This window comes from Cygnus olor, chromosome 7, assembly GCF_009769625.2.
Source record: "Cygnus olor isolate bCygOlo1 chromosome 7, bCygOlo1.pri.v2, whole genome shotgun sequence".
In the NCBI taxonomy this organism is placed as follows: domain Eukaryota; kingdom Metazoa; phylum Chordata; class Aves; order Anseriformes; family Anatidae; genus Cygnus; species Cygnus olor.
This window is the reverse complement of record NC_049175.1, coordinates 34,090,614-34,107,368: the sequence shown is the minus strand read 5'-3', so window position 1 is coordinate 34,107,368 and position 16,755 is coordinate 34,090,614. Positions and strand designations below refer to the sequence as shown.

At 39.3% G+C, this 16,755-nt stretch overlaps 1 protein-coding gene across 6 annotated transcripts in view; it reads left to right on the top strand.

Moving 5' to 3' along the window:
• Positions 1 to 14,553, top strand: part of CHST15 (carbohydrate sulfotransferase 15) — a 48,105-nt gene extending 33,552 nt beyond the window's left edge. For all 6 annotated transcript variants that reach the window (XM_040563930.1, XM_040563929.1, XM_040563931.1 and 3 more), the window contains 5 exons: positions 489 to 635; positions 4,551 to 4,707; positions 8,766 to 8,922; positions 11,586 to 11,733; positions 12,991 to 14,553. In XM_040563930.1, the coding sequence (XP_040419864.1) occupies positions 489 to 635; positions 4,551 to 4,707; positions 8,766 to 8,922; positions 11,586 to 11,733; positions 12,991 to 13,181 (800 nt within the window). In that variant the 3' untranslated portion in view covers positions 13,182 to 14,553. The remainder of the gene's footprint in view (positions 1 to 488; positions 636 to 4,550; positions 4,708 to 8,765; positions 8,923 to 11,585; positions 11,734 to 12,990) is intronic.
• Positions 14,554 to 16,755: the final 2,202 nt, after the last annotated feature.

The window sequence follows — 16,755 nt, the reverse complement described above, 5'->3', positions numbered from 1 at the left end:
CTTCTGAAAGATAAAGACATGAATAATTTCCCTGTTTTCTGACTTTGATAAGTGCACATCAATTTACATATTTGGCATCAGAGTCTGTTCTTAGTCTCAATACAGTAAATCTAGTTGGAGTCCATATTACTCCAGTTTATACCAGTGAAAATGAAAGCAGAATTTTGTCTTTTATATTCATTCATTCTAAATGCTAAATTCTGAAGAAAATAAATGCAAGCTATTCGTGCAGAAACAATAAAACAGAATACTTAAGATATTCATATCACTATGAATTTATGGCTTAATCGTGTAATATCTTGAATCTCAGTTACTCCATTATTGACTCTTTTATCTGAGTGCTACATTTCATGGCTCTAATTCTGTGCCAATGTTAGCTGACTCAGATCCAGCAATGTCAAGGAAGCTGTCTTGATGTACACCAACAGTTAATCTTGCTTTGCTATTATTATTATTTTTTTAAACTTCTCTCTTTTCACTGTTTTTAGGAATCATTCGTCTGAGGGATGGATTTCACGATCGCTACCCAGTGGAAGATTACCTTGATCTGTTTGACTTAGCAGCACATCAAATTCAGGGCGTACTGCAGAGTGAAGCAGCAAAAGAGCACAGCAAGACGAATAACATCATAATTGGTAGGGCAAATACAGCTTCTGAAATGTGTTTTCATCTCTGTGTTTGTAGCATCCGTACTGTAGGCATGAAAAGGGCATTTTCTCAGGGGTGACTGGTTCACTGCATGGGGCCACTGATGCTTGTTTCCCCTGCTGTGCATGGATAGTGCAGAAGTTCTTATCTTGAGAAGATGCCTGAGAAAGCAATAAATGCCTGATGAACATCAGCATTTAATTAAATAATAAAATAAAAAGAAAGCGAGGGAACTTGGTTACTCCTTCAAATGTTTTAATTTTGTTTTCATTACAAAGGGTTTGTCTGTATCCACAGGATTGTAGGTTCAGGTTCAAATGCTGCAATGTTGTGAGTTTCTTCCCAGGCATAGCAAACAAATTGTGGTATTACTACTTACAAAATAACACTGTAGAAATCCTGTAGCTGACTAGAGACAGTTTCCATTATAGTGACACAAGAGGCTCTTCTCAAGCTCCATCATAAGACACACATAGGAAGAAAGACCACCATGTTTTGTGTCATCATCCTTATGTAGCCATTCTGGCTTCAGCTGGGCTGCAACAATAGTAGCCTGTGGTGGACTGACATAAACACGATGAAACCCTGAGCTGCTTCATTAACAGCAAAGATAACACAAGTTCAAGAGCAGGAGTATACAGAGTCAAGCTGAAGCTATCTTGCACTGCATTATTTTTCAGGTGTGGAACTGAGAGGCATAGTACAGGATCGAATTTGAAGACAATTTTATGGTTCCGGTTGATATTAAGTTACTCAATTAGCATTAAAAATAGAAATATCCAGTTTAGAAAAGCTGTTGTGTTGCACATTATGGAAGCCTATGATCAGGTCCAGGCTCCACGGAAGGATGCGTGGGTTGCTTTCCATGACACATGGTATTCAGTAGACCATGCTCATCCACCATGGTGCAAACGGATTGCAGTGCCTGTGAACAACATCAGCAGAAATTCTTAGATTCTGTTTTTGCTTTCTGCTAGAAGCAGAAAGCCAAGGGGAAGAAACTTTTGCTGATCTTACTCTGTCACCTCCAAATCTTCCAGGGAAACCTGACACCACCATGAAAATATTAGTTGGGCAAGAGGTAGTTCCTTGTTGAAAAGAGGCTTTTGAAATAAGCCAAAGTTGTTATCCTACAGAAATTACAGACAAGGGTTTTGCTGCCTGCTCATGAAGAGAATACCCTCAGAATCCTCTTTTTCATTTAATTTTAACCAAAAATAAATTAACCTATTGTTGGCTTGATGGAATGGTGACATTGTGTTACATTTCTTAAGCCAGCGACTTGGCTATAGTCACATTTGTTCAATACTTCCTTAGCCTTTAATTCTACCATATGGTTTATTAAATATTCAGTGCTGAGCAAAAGTTGCAAGACTGGGTCTTTAGAAATGTTGCCATAAAGGACATCTGCAGATTTTCCTCCTACTTACAATAGTGTCTCCTGTCCTTTCATGGGTGAATTGTTTATACTAATTAAATACACTAATCTAATTGGCTGTGTACATCTTTGATTACTTACCTCCTGTTACAGCTTTTTCTAGAGTTCAGTTTGTGTTTCTTTTTCCTGTAGTCTCATTTCTTGTTTCATTAAGGTTCTGTTCACTTTTCTTATTAAGTTTACAGGAAAAGTCCTGAATGATTATGCTCATTAACTTTTTTTTATTACCTTGGTGAAACAAAACAAAGCTAGCTACGATAAAATGAATCTGTATGAATGTCAGGTTTGCTTAGAATCCTGCGTTTTCCTCTTTCAGGTTATTAGAAAGAAAAATCTAATTAAACCTGTAAACATTTCAGTAGTTCATCATGCTATGTTATTTTGAAAACGTAAACTTCATTGGGTATTATACTTAGTGGGTAATAATCGCATTTTTCCAAATAAAATTATGTCTGCTTAGAGAGAATTAAAGTGGACAATGCTGAACTAGCTTGAGGCAGCTTGAGCAGGACTTGTTTATCTATGATCATTAATATCATTAATTCACAAGAATGTCTTTTGAAAGCACAATATGATTATAATCCATTAATGACTGAATATAGAAGTTATACATTTATTCTTTGAGCAGCTTAGAAATTCATATGTTCTTTAAGTCCTTGAGAAAAAAATAATACATTTTTGGTTGCACTGCAGTGATTTCATAGAATTACTATAGCAGCGATTAATTTCTCTCATGTTTGGTATGGCTGACTCTCTTTGCAGATATTAAATCTGTATTATAACTCAGAAAAGAGCACTATCAAATTGTCAGAAGTTTTTTGGGCTGCTTCAGGAAATTAAAATTATAATTAGCAGGGACCAGAAGGATTTTTTTTTCTTTTTCCTTTTTAATTCTTGATGGCCATCTTGTTTTGAGACTTGCCTTCTGGAACCCAACCTAACCTGGACTATTAGAGCATTTATCTGCATTAGATGGTGTGACATTGGTCTTCCCTTGCTCCTGCACTGCCTGAAGATTTTGGTGGTGGCAGCTGATCCAGCTGAAGTGATTTCTATGGAGTATTTTGATCTGTGGTACTAAGAAAATCTGCCCATTTATGTCTAAATGCATTGACTTTGTTTAGTTCAAATAGCACGTGTGTATGCAGATGTTCTTATGTTCAGGTTTAGTCACCCTATGTGAGCTAATTAGGGAAATGCTCCGTCCAATAGAGAGCATGAAATAAAATCAGAAGTCTGTGGAGCACAGGTGTATGAAAGAAGATCAGAAGAACTGTATTGAGAGAGGAAGAGGCTGTGTATAAAAGAGTATGGAGTTGAAGAGCTTACACTGCAGTAAGAAATATAGGAAAATGTGCCCTCTTCTCCTAGCGCTGGAATAGCTGCGTGATGCTTCTGTGGCCCAGCTATCTCACCACTTGTCCCATATTTAGTCTTTTGTGCTTCTGCTTCAACCATCACGGGAGCCAGGCTAAGTGAGTTTTAATTGACAAGTCAAAGCCCACCAATGATTAGGCAGTGCCTTGGTTGATTAATTTAGAATGAAAAAACAGAGCTGTTGTGGACACCCAGCTTTAACCAATGGACCTGATCCCCTCCTTTTGAAATGAGGCAAAATGAACATGACAGAAGATTAATATGTTTTCTAATAACTCCCAGACTTTATTAATGAATCACATTATATTAAGCTAGAGTTTGGAGCAAATAACTATTTCATGTTGTGTTTTGGCAGTCTTTTAAAATCTTTATTGGTCTTTCCCAAGAGAGAAAACAAAAACAGAAAATCATGTGCAGGTCTACAAGCCTGCAAGTGTTATTTTTTTCATCTCATTCCTTTTGATTCAAAAAAACTCATTAACGAGAGTTAGCTCTCATTAGGCTGTCAAAGAGTAGAAGTTTCCAAAAGACTTCTATATCACATATGCTTTATTAAGCAGCAGTGTGCCACATAAATGCCACTATTAGTTAAAAAGACAGGGAAGACTGAGCAATTCGAAACATCATATCAGATCATATATTTAGCAGCTGAAGCATCATATACCTTGTTCTGGTGGAGGTGTTACCTATTGTGTTTCTCCCTGTAGCATTGCCTTAAGAGTATGCCTCTTCAGAATCTAGGTATGTAAGAATTTGACATTTAATGAAATGTTAATCTTTAGTAAATACTTACATTTCACTTGTTCTATAATAATTGCAGTTATATATTAAAAAAAAAAAAAAAAAGGCAGTGGGGACATTAATAGTTCATGTCTAATTGCATAAAACCTGCCATAGCCATCACCAGCTTCATAAAGGTTGAGCCAGCGTGACTGCTCTAGCTCTGGCGTGCATCAGCCAGATCCATCTGGAAGAACCCACAAGGTGTGTTGAAGTCAGCTTTTAAATGGTCTACACCAGCTATTGTATTTCCACACTGATACAAAGAATGAAATGAGTTACTAGCAGCGATGTTTTTCATTTCCAGGGGAGGCCAGTGCCTCGACGATGTGGGACAACAACGCATGGATTTTCTTTTATGACAACAGTACTGAAGGAGAACCTCCTTTCTTAATCCAGGACTTTATCCATGCCTTCCAACCGAATGCCAAACTTATCATCATGCTGAGAGATCCTGTTGAAAGGTGAGCAAAGATTGCATTGCAAAAGCATGCAAGAACATTTTCTTACTATAACAACTTGATTCAGTCTTGCTCTGGGGCACAAATAAATGCTTGTGTGGTATTTGGTCAGTTACTTAGTTTATCATATCATGTTCTTGGTCTGTAATTTTTGGAATATGTAGTTGTGATAGTGTTTTAAAGAGAGGTGTGTGAGTGTAATGCCACAGTGAGTGCCATGCACAGACACCAGAGCTACTCAGAACAAAGTAATTTGTACGTTGCCCAGTACAATGGAAGTCTATTACCTGAGCTGACATGCCCTGGTTCTCAGCAGGGCTCACTAGACTGAGCATGGCATGGCATTCACATGTCTCAGCATAAGTGGCCCTGAGAAGGGCTTCCATCCATATTAAATAATAAGCTTTATGTCTTCAAGGGCATACGGTTCCAAATAATCAAAAGATTGTAAAGAGCTCCAGAGTCAATAAACATTACTTTTTTTTTTAATATGAAAAATGCTTGGTGCAACACCCATAAAACTTCCTAATGCAATTTTAGCTTGCAGAGCTAACAGCTACTTAGGAGTTCACCCTTTGTCTTCCTGACTTTGTCTGCAAAGGAAGGGCTCTACTTGTGCAAAAGTATGAGCTGCTTTTGATAGGTTTTCCACTGTTTTAGCCACAAATGTCCTTCTTTCCATCTGCATTTCAATCTCTCTCTCTCCAGTTTTGTTTGAGAGTTTTAGGGGATTTCTTTCCAGTGTCCTCTGAAGGAGGAGGGTAATGGGGGTGTGGGGGTGAAGGAGACAAAGGCAGAGACCTTTTCAGGTACCTATTCAGGTTACGTGGGGCTGGGTCAGAGCTCAGGGGCACCCAGGAGCACCCAGGAAAGAGGAGAGAAGGATGCAGATGTTGATGGGGACCTACTCATGAAGTGCAGAGCTGTGTGAGCCTCCCATCTCCCATGTCAGCAAATACAGCTCTCAACCTTTAACGGCTTCTCCTGACCTCAGGATTTAACAGATGGTAATTTTATGAGAAAGAGCTGGCCGATGTGAATTCCTCAGGTAAACTACCAACAAATTCCCTGATTGCTTTAACCACCCCCTGTAATGTGGGTGTAGCTCTTTGCCAGCTGTAATGAGGGTGAGATGAAAAGTGAGTTTCTCCTCCCTTACTGTATGTATGGTAAATCGGTTTCTTGTTTGTGATGCCCTTGCAGCTTTACAGCTCCTCTGAATGGAGGAAGGGGCACCAGGGGACAGTTGCCTTACAGTAGCAAGGAAGGTGAGGGGGCAGTGTGCAGGTGCTGCACGGGGTCTGAGAGCAACTGCCCAGTGCCCCCCAGTGAGAGGCCCCCCCAAAATGGGGTGTGTTTGAAGGACATCAAGGTTGGTGACGGCGGATATTGATGGTGTCCTTATTTCATTGTAATGGATGGGGTTTGAGGGTAATGACTTCAAGTAGCTCGAACAGCTGAAATCCTAATCAGCAAAGGTTTTATTTCCACACAGATGTCCCCAGAATTAAAAACAGATGGGAAGAAATATAGAAAATCTCAGCTGCCCTGCAGAGAGAGAGAGCTTGTCTTCAAGACCATAGTTTTCCATAAGATGTCAGCAAGTCTTTAAAACTATGGGTTTATTTTAATGCATGATTAGAAATACTAAGCGCTCATATTAAGCCTTTTAAACAAACAGCAGCAGCCAGCCCATGCTGTACTTGATGCTTGCTGGCTGATTTCCTCAGGCAGGAACCTTTCCACCTCTAGGAGCAGCTGGCTGTGCCCTACCCGGGATGAATCTTGTTCATGTTGTTGTTTGCTCGCTGTTAAGCGGCACTCTTCACAGGCACGCACTTTTCTGCACACAGGAGAGGCTGTTGTGTGTCTAATGTAGCTGAAGTTGGCTGGCTCTGCCCCATAGCTTTGCTTCATCTCATCCTTGTCCTCTTTGGTGGGTCCAGCAGAAGGACTCCCAGAGGAAAAGGACGGGCATGGTGCTGTGGTCATAGTCCTCAAGCACAATTGGGCATTGCTGTCCTCAAGTACTGGTTAGTCTGGTCCATGCCTGGTACCCTTCCTCCTTTCCTGTGCTCTGAGATGGAGCTTTTTCGTTTAAATATATATATATTTATATATATATTGCTTCCAAATTGTTCATAAAACAGGACTGAGATGAATTCTTCTTAACTTTCATGGTAATTTTTCCAAAATGAAAAACAAGTCACCAGTAATATATTTAATTTTATTTTTTGTAAAGTCTATCAGCACTAAATTAATAACTATGGGACATAACTAATACAGACACCCTCTGCTGAGATTTGTATTTTTTAAGCAGTTTTCAAAGCACCTAGATCAAATACATTTACAGTGGGCAGTGCATAGTATGGCAGAATATTGTTAAATTAGTAAATTGAGCAACCTTGGCAAATTCTCTGCTTTCACTACAAAGAGCAAGGGAAGGACACAGCAGCTGGGGCTGTGTGCTGCCTGTGCAGCTGGGTCTCCTGTGGACATGGGAAGTGATGCCAGGCAGCAGCACGTCAGCATTTGCCAGACTGGAAAGAACTGGGCAAAAGTAATGATTTTCAATCTTTCTTAATGGATGATGCATTGGTTGCTGCTGCCTCATTTTCTATGCTTTGCTGTGATTTCTATTTTAAAGGGTGTAAAAACTGAATTAAAAACAATCTGCAACATACGCATCCCTTCTCTTCCTTTTGAAATGAACAGGGAATTTTTGTCTGTCATATGGGAATAAAAATCTTGTTCTTGCAAAACACTAACATAAATAATGAGTGCAGAGGGGCTATTCCTGGGCTTAAGTGCTTTGCTGGATTAGGGCCTAAACTTTCCAAATTAAATGATGAATTTTAAAGTACCTGTGGCAACCTAGGGAAGTAAAAATATAAAACGGGTGCAATACAAAAGACTACCGCAGCAATAAAATGAGCCCTTTTTTTTTTTTTTTTTTTTTGAAAGAGGCTGAAAGATACCTTGTGTTGGGAGGTGGTGCCATGGAGTCGTAATATGGGTAATACGAGAACACTGGGAAAGCAAATCCCTCTCAAGTGTTACAAAACTGGCTAAATAAGAAAGAAAATTAAAATACCATGTTCAGCAGATGATTCACAAATTAATATTTGTCATGCTACAGCATCTCCCTTGTCTCTTTGGACCATGCATTGTTGCAGAGTTTAATCAAGGTCTTAAGGATTAATGCAAAGGTAGATTTGTTACTTGCTTCTAGGTTTGGGGCTGTTTTCCCACCACCACCCCCCAAAGGGACTTGATTTTAGATAATCTTTCTTGAGAGATGTTAAGCAACTGTAAAACTTGTGCTAAAAATGTGCAATGAGGGGAAGCCTCCTGTGCAGCAGCTTAGAGGAATTCCTGCTGCTGGTGGTTAGTGCAAGGCTCTGCTCTCCTGCAAACACAGGGAAAAAAAGTGGAATGATGTAAATTGGGGAGTTTTCAATGGGCAGTTGACATAGAAACAATTTTGGATTTGGAGGTGGAGCTTCCTGGAAAAACTAGGAAATCTGGATTTTATTTTTTTTATTATTTCTGATGATGGCCAGCTTGGTAATCAGAGAAAAAATGTTGTTTCTAACTCATCCCATTTCTCTGTTGGTTTTGGTTTCAACTGTAAGTTGTTGAAATAAGGACTGTTTCTATCTTTTCTATCTATGGCAGCGTGGAGCACCTAGTACAGGGGGGTACCGATATCTGCCCAGACCAGTTCTACCATTTACAGATAACACAATTTTAAAGTATATATGTTCAAAAAGTTTGCCTTTATGAGAAATTACTGGCTCATGCGATTACTAGGGTCTAGATCTCACAAGATGCTGACCTAGCAAGCGGAGAAGATTTTGAGCAGCTCCGTGGAGTAGCTGTCATTCTGAGCCAAAGCCCATCAAATTGAATAGAAAATGTGTCATGGCTGAACAGGGCTGGTAGGGCAATGTTACACACGCGTGCCACTGCTCTCAATTCATGTAAGTGATTGCCGTTGTCATGTAAATAGATCCTCTTTCATTTCCTCTGTCATTTACTTGCACGTATTTCATCCACAGATTGTACTCTGATTATCTGTACTTTGCAAGTGCTAATAAATCTGCAGAAGATTTTCATGAGAAAGTGGCAGAATCACTGCAGCTGTTTGAGAATTGCATGCTGGATTACTCACTGAGAGCCTGCGTCTACAACAACACCCTTAACAATGCCATGCCCGTACGTATTTCCAATAACGTTGGATTCCTCGCTTGGGTAATGACACACTGTGTCAAGGTTGTTAAAATGCCAAAATGCTGTGCCTATAAACATCAAGAAATAAAACTTTCTTCCTTTTCATTTGTAAAGCGGATGACATAAATATATATGTAAGCATGTAAAAGCTGATGTACTGGCTCAGCTGTCTCCTCAGTCTGTTCCCTGATGAATGCCAACAGCAATAATACAGTCTTTCTATTGTGCAGGCGTATGGAGAGCACATTTAGGGAAGATTACAGTTTAATGTGTAAGCTTTTTGCAGATCTCTCCAAAAAGTAGCTCTGGCAAGGACCTTTGTGGTAGGAAATTGCCTCAAAATCAGAATAAATTATGTATTCTTTCACAAGAGAAGTCTACCAATAACTAGATAAATCCTCCTTTTTTAAAACTGTGCACATCTAAAAAAGATAAAGAGAAATACAGAAACTGCTGGCAGAGGATTGATGTTACAGGCTCAGTATTCCAAAATTCACATTTTTAGTGTAGAACTGGCTTTGAATTTTCCTTGAGAGGGAGATGAAAGCCTATGCAGAATAATATCGAGGAGACTGACTTGAAGTATCAAGTCTGGCCAATTTGCCATCCAATCCTATTTTATTTGCTAAGGCTTTAACGGCCTCAGAGAGAGTACTTCCCTCCTTTGTACCCAGGGTGAAGTTATTGTCTCCTTCAGTCAATAAAATGCCCATAAATGAGTGCATCACACAGGCCTGAGCCCCATAGCAGCAGGGAAAATGGGATATTCCTCTTCCTTACCTTGGCAGTAGAATGGAGTCATAAGGCTTGGATGGTAGCCTCCAGGACCTCCAAGGACACGAGTTGCTGCCAGGTGGTGCTACAATACTTCCCAGGCATCTGCTTGCATAAACGGATTTCTTCCAGTGTGGGGAGAGAAAGGCAGGGAGAGAACCAGAAGGAAAGATTTTTTTCCTCTCTATTCTTCCTCAGGGTGCAGAAACACTCTTCATTTGTTGTCTTAGGCAGCCCTCAGAAGATGCAAACCCAAGCAGATGTTCATAAGAAAACACAGATGCTAACTGTGTTCCTCTGGATTTCTTCAGCCCCTTCTTCAGACAAGTTGATAATCTCTGTTATGTACATGGTTTGCTATAGATTGAAAAAGTTGGGATCATTTTCCCCTGTGAGCTTATTAGATTGCCAATTATGTTTTGCTATTAGTTAGCATGTTCCTGAAAGAAGAGAGGTGAATGGCATAGGTGTTGTCACTGCTGCTGGATGCCAACCTGTAAGGAATGAAGCGTTTGTCAGTTTATCCTCGTTGAGAATCAGTGAAAAACATATTATCTAGATGTAGGCATGCTGAGCCAAGGGAATCAAACCAAGCCTGCAGATGTGGACGTTATGGAAGGGAGAATATCTTGGGAAACCCCACTGGTGCCCTTTGATGTGCAGGACGAAGCACTGAATCTTATGGAAGATGATGATGTGTTTTGGAAGTACAACATGCTATGTAGGGTAGGAAATCAAGGTTGCTCTTGATATAAAGAAAACTGAAAATTAATGGGACAGATTAGTTAAAATTCCTGTTTCTGGTGAAAAGCTTTAAAAAAAGATTCTAGGCCTGTGTGAGGAAAGCACTGCACTGCCAACATGTACTGTGCAGCCGAGACTGGACTTTCACTCGCCTTTATCTGTCAGAAGAAAAAAGTGAAACCCAGTGCTGAGCTACGTGTTTCGCCAGAGTTCAGTGAAACAGGATACTAGCTAAGATTGATAAGGTTAATCAAATGTTTTAATCAAATAAGAGTTCAAATTCTTGTGCAGCATATATATAAAGAAGTCTGCTAAATATGGAGGCTTATTGTAAAAAGTAGCCAAGGACACATCAGAATCGCACATTGTGATAACAATCGCTTAGCAATAATCCAAAATTTGGCTTATTTGGGGGGAATTTAGGTAGTTTAGGTACATGAGTCTGAGTAAGAAACGAAAGACTCGTTATGTGTCTTCATCAGCTCTGTGGTAATGAGACTAAAGTTGTTAAGTCTCTTTTATGAAAGACGCTTATGACCTGGGATTCGTGTTTCTGTCTTTTGAGCCTGAACAGTTTTAGAAAAATAATTATAAGCACAGTCAGAGGCTGGACTTTTAATTTTTGTACTGCAACTTATCTAAAATTGGGAGGGTTGGAGGGAAACAGATTAGGTCAGGACAAGCTTTTCCCACCCATCCTCCTCCTCTCTGTTTTGCACAACCTGATGCTTTCAGCGTGTGCTCAGCCGACACACCACAAATGCTGACTAGCAGCCACTGTTGCAGCCTAGATCTAGATCTGGAGATCATAATCAGAGGCCACCAAGCTCCTAGGAGGCAACGTTGCTACGCAGAGCTGCGGCTGATGCAGCAAGTGCTGCAGGCAGGAGTGCGAGGTCAGGTCCTTCATAAAATGTTTCCTCTCATAGATAGGCCATTCAAAAAGATTTCCATAAGCTTCACTGAAAGCAAGACTAAGATTAATTTTTTTTCATACATTGTCTTTTCATGGTCCTTCCAGAGAACATATCTGGGATTTGTGCCCAGAAGACATAAATGAATGTTGGTTTGTTTTTGCTCAAAGTGATGTAAATTAATTAGTTTTTCATATATTTTTTTTATGCTTATAGGTAAGGTTGCAGGTTGGGCTTTATGTTGTCTATCTTTTGGACTGGCTGACTGTTTTTGACAAAGATCAGATACTTGTTCTTCGCTTAGAGGATCATGCATCAAATGTGAAATACACCATGCACATGGTGTTCCAGTTTCTGGATCTGGGTAGGTGTCCTCTGGCTGTTCTGAGATAAGTACAAAAAATCATTATTATCCTTCTTAGGTCATTTTTGCTTTATTAGCAGACAAAACAATAGCATGTGAATCAGTCTTGAAGGATTCATTAATCTTGTTGCCTTGAGTCAAGCAAAATTAAAATTCCCTAATTCCCATAGAAGGGTTGGTGTTAGAAGAACTTAATAAAACTATATTAAAAAAAAATATTAAACCCTTTCACATTGTAGGGATATATCTTATCAGACAGAAGCCGGTCCTGCTTCTGAAGGCAGTCAGGGCTTGTTTGTCATGGGCTTACATAGGTGCAAGAGCTATCCCACGCAATTTAAACAGCTTCAAGTGTTACAAGGTTGTGAATGCTGTTGCCAGCTAAAACTGATCCAGCATCTAAATGCGGGTATGTTGAAAGGTTGTGTTTTTAGCTGGAGAGAAGGGGAAAATTGTGTTTTTGCTGTGTTGACTGAGACATCTGTTGCTAATCCTTGGAGAAATGCTGGCAGACAAGCTGTTGCCCAATGTTGATTTGACAGTAGCAAGAGGATGAAAACATGGCTGCAAAATAGTCTGACTGGTCCAAACACTGGTCTAGATGATGAGAAAGTTTGAATGTGGCAGATTGAACAGATGAAGAGCTTGGCATCTTCTTCTTCAAGATGGTTTATGCTGGAGAAGTCTGTGGGTTATTATCTTTCTGAAGTACATTGTCAAGGGCTAAGATTTAGTCCTGCGATATCTGTATTATGTGTATATATATTACTATACCTGTGCATCACTTTGATCCCACTGACAACCTTAGAAACAGGAATAAAAAATAAAAGGGGGGGGGGGGCTTTTACAATCCATGAGTGAGTCTAATGGAGTTTCTACTACGGATTAGACAGCTCACATCATAAAATGAAATAACAGTTTAAAAAAAAATAAATATGAATTTTGATTCCAAAAAGGACAGGGAGTATATTCAGTGTCAGTGTTATTTTCTGAAAACAAATCTTTCCCTCTAGAAGTGAATTACGCTGCTTGTTTTACAGATGATTAATTAATATGAGAGAAAAACATATTTCCATATTTACTAAAAATGATTCATTTTACTAATCTAAACCTGTATTCAATATTCTGAAACACTGTCTCTGCTAACACAAATTCCATTTGTCTTCACTTGGCAAACCTTCCGACTTAGTCATTTTTCTTCTTTAGCAAGGGCATTTTTGGGGAAGAATACTAAGATAATATTCTATTTTACCACAGGACCTCTGAGTGAGAAACAAGAAGCTCTGATTACAAAGAGTCCTGCATCAAACACTAGACGACCTGAAGACAGAAGCCTGGGACCTATGCTACCAACAACAAAGGCAATTTTAAGAGATTTCTACAGGCCTTTTAATACAAAACTGGCACAAGTTCTTTTTGATGATGCTTTTTTATGGAAAAGGACATAATATGTAAATTTAGTGCCACAAATACAGTGCTTAAAGGAGTTTTTATTTTTTTAAATTCTATTTTTGTGCGTGGATATTTACATTTTTCCCATTCCAAAGAGAAGCCGATTGATGAGATGAGACTCTCACCTTCAGTCAGCACACTTCATGACAGTTATATCACATTTTCCTTGTGAGAATGTAAAGCATCTTGCTTATGAGTTTCTTGCAACTTCTTTTACCCCAGCAGAAGTGTAGGATGGAAAAGCGTTAGGCAATGTCTTACACTCTCGGCTGGGATGCAGAAGTTTAACCTTCTCTAAGATGCTGCAACACGGAATTAGCATCAATTTCTTACAATTACACTTATAATCTCATTTTCAATATATATTATTCATTCATTTTTTCAAACTATCAATGTCATGTAGTCATTAAATTTTTTAAGTGAATTCAACCAAAAATTTTGTTTCTTTTTGTCAGCATGTTCACAAATAGTCTTCTCTCACACTAAGGTTTCTATGTCTCCTTAATTCTGAAAGTAACTTTAATAGATAATTGCATTTACATAAATTTCCAAGTCTAATTTATATCTTCAGTATAAATAGGCTTTCCTAGCCCCAAAATTAAAAGAAATTTTACATTCACATAAGAATGGATGACTGAAATTTAAACAACAGTCCACATTCAATGCTTAGTGTAACAAATCCATTTGCCTTCCATATTTTGTTCATGTAAACACAAACATGTATCATCTATTCATATCATTCACGTTTTCCTAGGAAACCACTATTGGGCTTGATGTAAAGTCAATGCTGGCCATGGAGAGCTTTTATGGAGTTTTCTCTTAGGTCCTACACAAGTGCTCTACTCCATTGCAAAGAAGTATGCATTTTTAAAATCATTATGAAATCTGGTCATTAAATGCATTAATGGACAGGATACACCATATCATGCATCGTTATAGAAAGGATATGTTAACTAATGAACGAGTTATACACTATGTACATCTAGTTTAAAAAAGGCTTGAAAATAAAGACTTGAGGAAAAGCTATTTTAAGGTTGGTGGAGAAACTTTGGATTCAGTTTGTAGTCTGGAATGTCTAAAATAAGAAATTTAGGTAAGCTGTTCTGGACAACCAGAACTGTTTAGCTCTGGTTCAGAAATGTTTATAGATCAAAAATTCTTAGAGGAGTGAGAGTGGATTTTTTTTACCTGTCTAAAAAATGTAGTATGGCAGCATGGATCAGAAAGTCAGAACGAATTCAGCGCTAAAATTTTCACTCAGTATTTTATTTACACTACACATTTCTGCTAGCTGTTCTCTGAATTAGAATCAACATTGTATGGCCAGGAAAACTATATGGAAATTTTATTAAACATAACTGCCATGGACACATTTCTGTATTTCTGTTTAGTTGCCAGCTACAGCCATGATCTGATACTATCTTACCAACCCTAAATGCTAATGAGCGTCATTTTCATTTAGTGTGAACATCAATTCCCTGAACAAATCATATGCACTAGTTTGGGCATGGTGCTGAACTTTAATTTCACCAATGGCCAGAGAGACTCTCAATGTTCATTGCCTACTTGTACAATCTAAATTAGAACATGCTTCAAGGCCAAAATTTCTGCCCCAGGTTGAATCAGCCTCAGCATACTGCTAGATCACAATCTTGCCTAGTTATGACTCACAGGAAGGGGAAAGGTTGAGGGCTCCCTGTGCAAAGGAGGACAGTGATGGCCTCTCAAGTGTGGGTAAGTTCAACATAGAGCCACTGGTGCTCTGAGTGTCACCACAGTGTGTATAGAACAGTAACACGGGGGAAGCAGCTATAGTTATTGATAATCTGTAAGGAGCCTATGGTTCTTCCAAAAGTGAAGTTTCCAGTGAGGTTGCTTTTATGTCTTCATCTCTTTCATAAGCTTCAGCACATGATCTTGTGATTTAAGGAACCACAACCTTATGACACTGTGTTATTGAAAGACTAAATATTTAAAAAGTAGAAAATTAAAGAGGGCATCTCTTGGGAAGTTTAGGGGGTGGGGATAGGGGTGGTGGTGGTAATTTGCTCTCTAGTACAGACTGTAAAAAAAATATTGAACTGGTGACTCAGAATAAAATAACATTTGATTTTCTTGAGTAACGGTGGGTGTCAGACCCCTCCTCTGCAGCAAGAGCAAAGTACCACTGCCATTCCGTGGCTTCACTCTGGCCTCACAGCAAATCTCTACATATGACAAGGCTCATCCAAAATTTTTCCAGTGTCTTTACCTTCTTGTTGACAGTTCTAGACGTGAAAGAATATGATATTATTGTTATGCACTGTAGCCCTGACTTGTCCTACATCCCAAGAGCAGTAATTTGCCGAGAAATTGGACTTATTATCAAGACAATACGTTTTCATGTTTGCCAAAGTGTAGTAGTGGCTCTTTGCACAGAGCTCAGAAAATGTGTGCTTCGTTCCCTATTTACTCTTATCTCTGCTGAACTAAAGTAATCAGGCGAGGATGCAGCTTTCCTGAGCCCAAAGGCACTGAGGAAAGGGTCGTTTCCAAATGTTCTTGCTGCTACTGCAGAAGAATGCGAAATGTGCTTTCTGTAAGACCTTGCATGCTCGGGCCAAGCACGTTGGCTGGCTGGAAGACGCGCAGTGAAAACAAAGGCTCTCCTGCTAAGAAAAACAGGCACTGATTTACAAAGAAAATGATACGCTGTTATCTCCTGAGCCCAGTGCACGGGCTTGTATGCTTCAGCTAAACAAACTGAAGCGAAGCAATGGGGTTGTCACCCTTCTGAATACAACTTTCTGCTAAGAAATTAATCCATCTTCCAACCAACGCTCTTTTATTATAGACGAGGCACAAATGTGGAGCAAAAAGGTAATAGATATCTCCCAATAGACAGCCCTGCCATAGGCAAACCCAATCATGCTCGTCTGAGCAGCTGTAGTTTTCTAACAGAAAGGCTTGTGTTGCAGTACCATCTTGTGGCCAACGTGTGCAATATGTTGTGCATTTGAAACGCGTGTGTTTTTTTTTCCTTTTTTTTTTTTACATTGAAAAAAGAAAAGGCAGGTTAAAAAAAAATAAATCCAGTTCTTTTCATATGTCTACAGGGCATCAAATGCCCAGATTTGCTGGTTGCAGTTATTGTAGCAGTGCTTCTAGGTATTAATAAATGCATATCATTGCCATTAATACAGTTGCCAGACTGCTGTCCTGGGAATCCTGGCTTACAGAGATACTGCTACAGACTTTGATCCACACTTCTCTCTGGACCAGCTCTCTGGCACGGCCTCCATAAAGGGAACGATGTCAGCAGCAGCAGAGGCTTGAGAGACTTCGGCAGCATCATGCTGGGGACCCCTGCTTTTAAGTCACAGCTCCCGTAGAAACTCTGCCTGCTCTCTGTGCTGCCTCCATCAACTGAAAGGCCCTTAAAATGATTGCCAGAGTGGCAGGGGCTTAATGGAGTTCCAGGCTGAAATCTGCCATTGAAAATTAGAGTCCTGCTGTGTACACACTAAGCCCCAATTAACAGAAAATAATGTTTTAAAGAGGCACAAACAGTAATCAACATATCGCATTTCA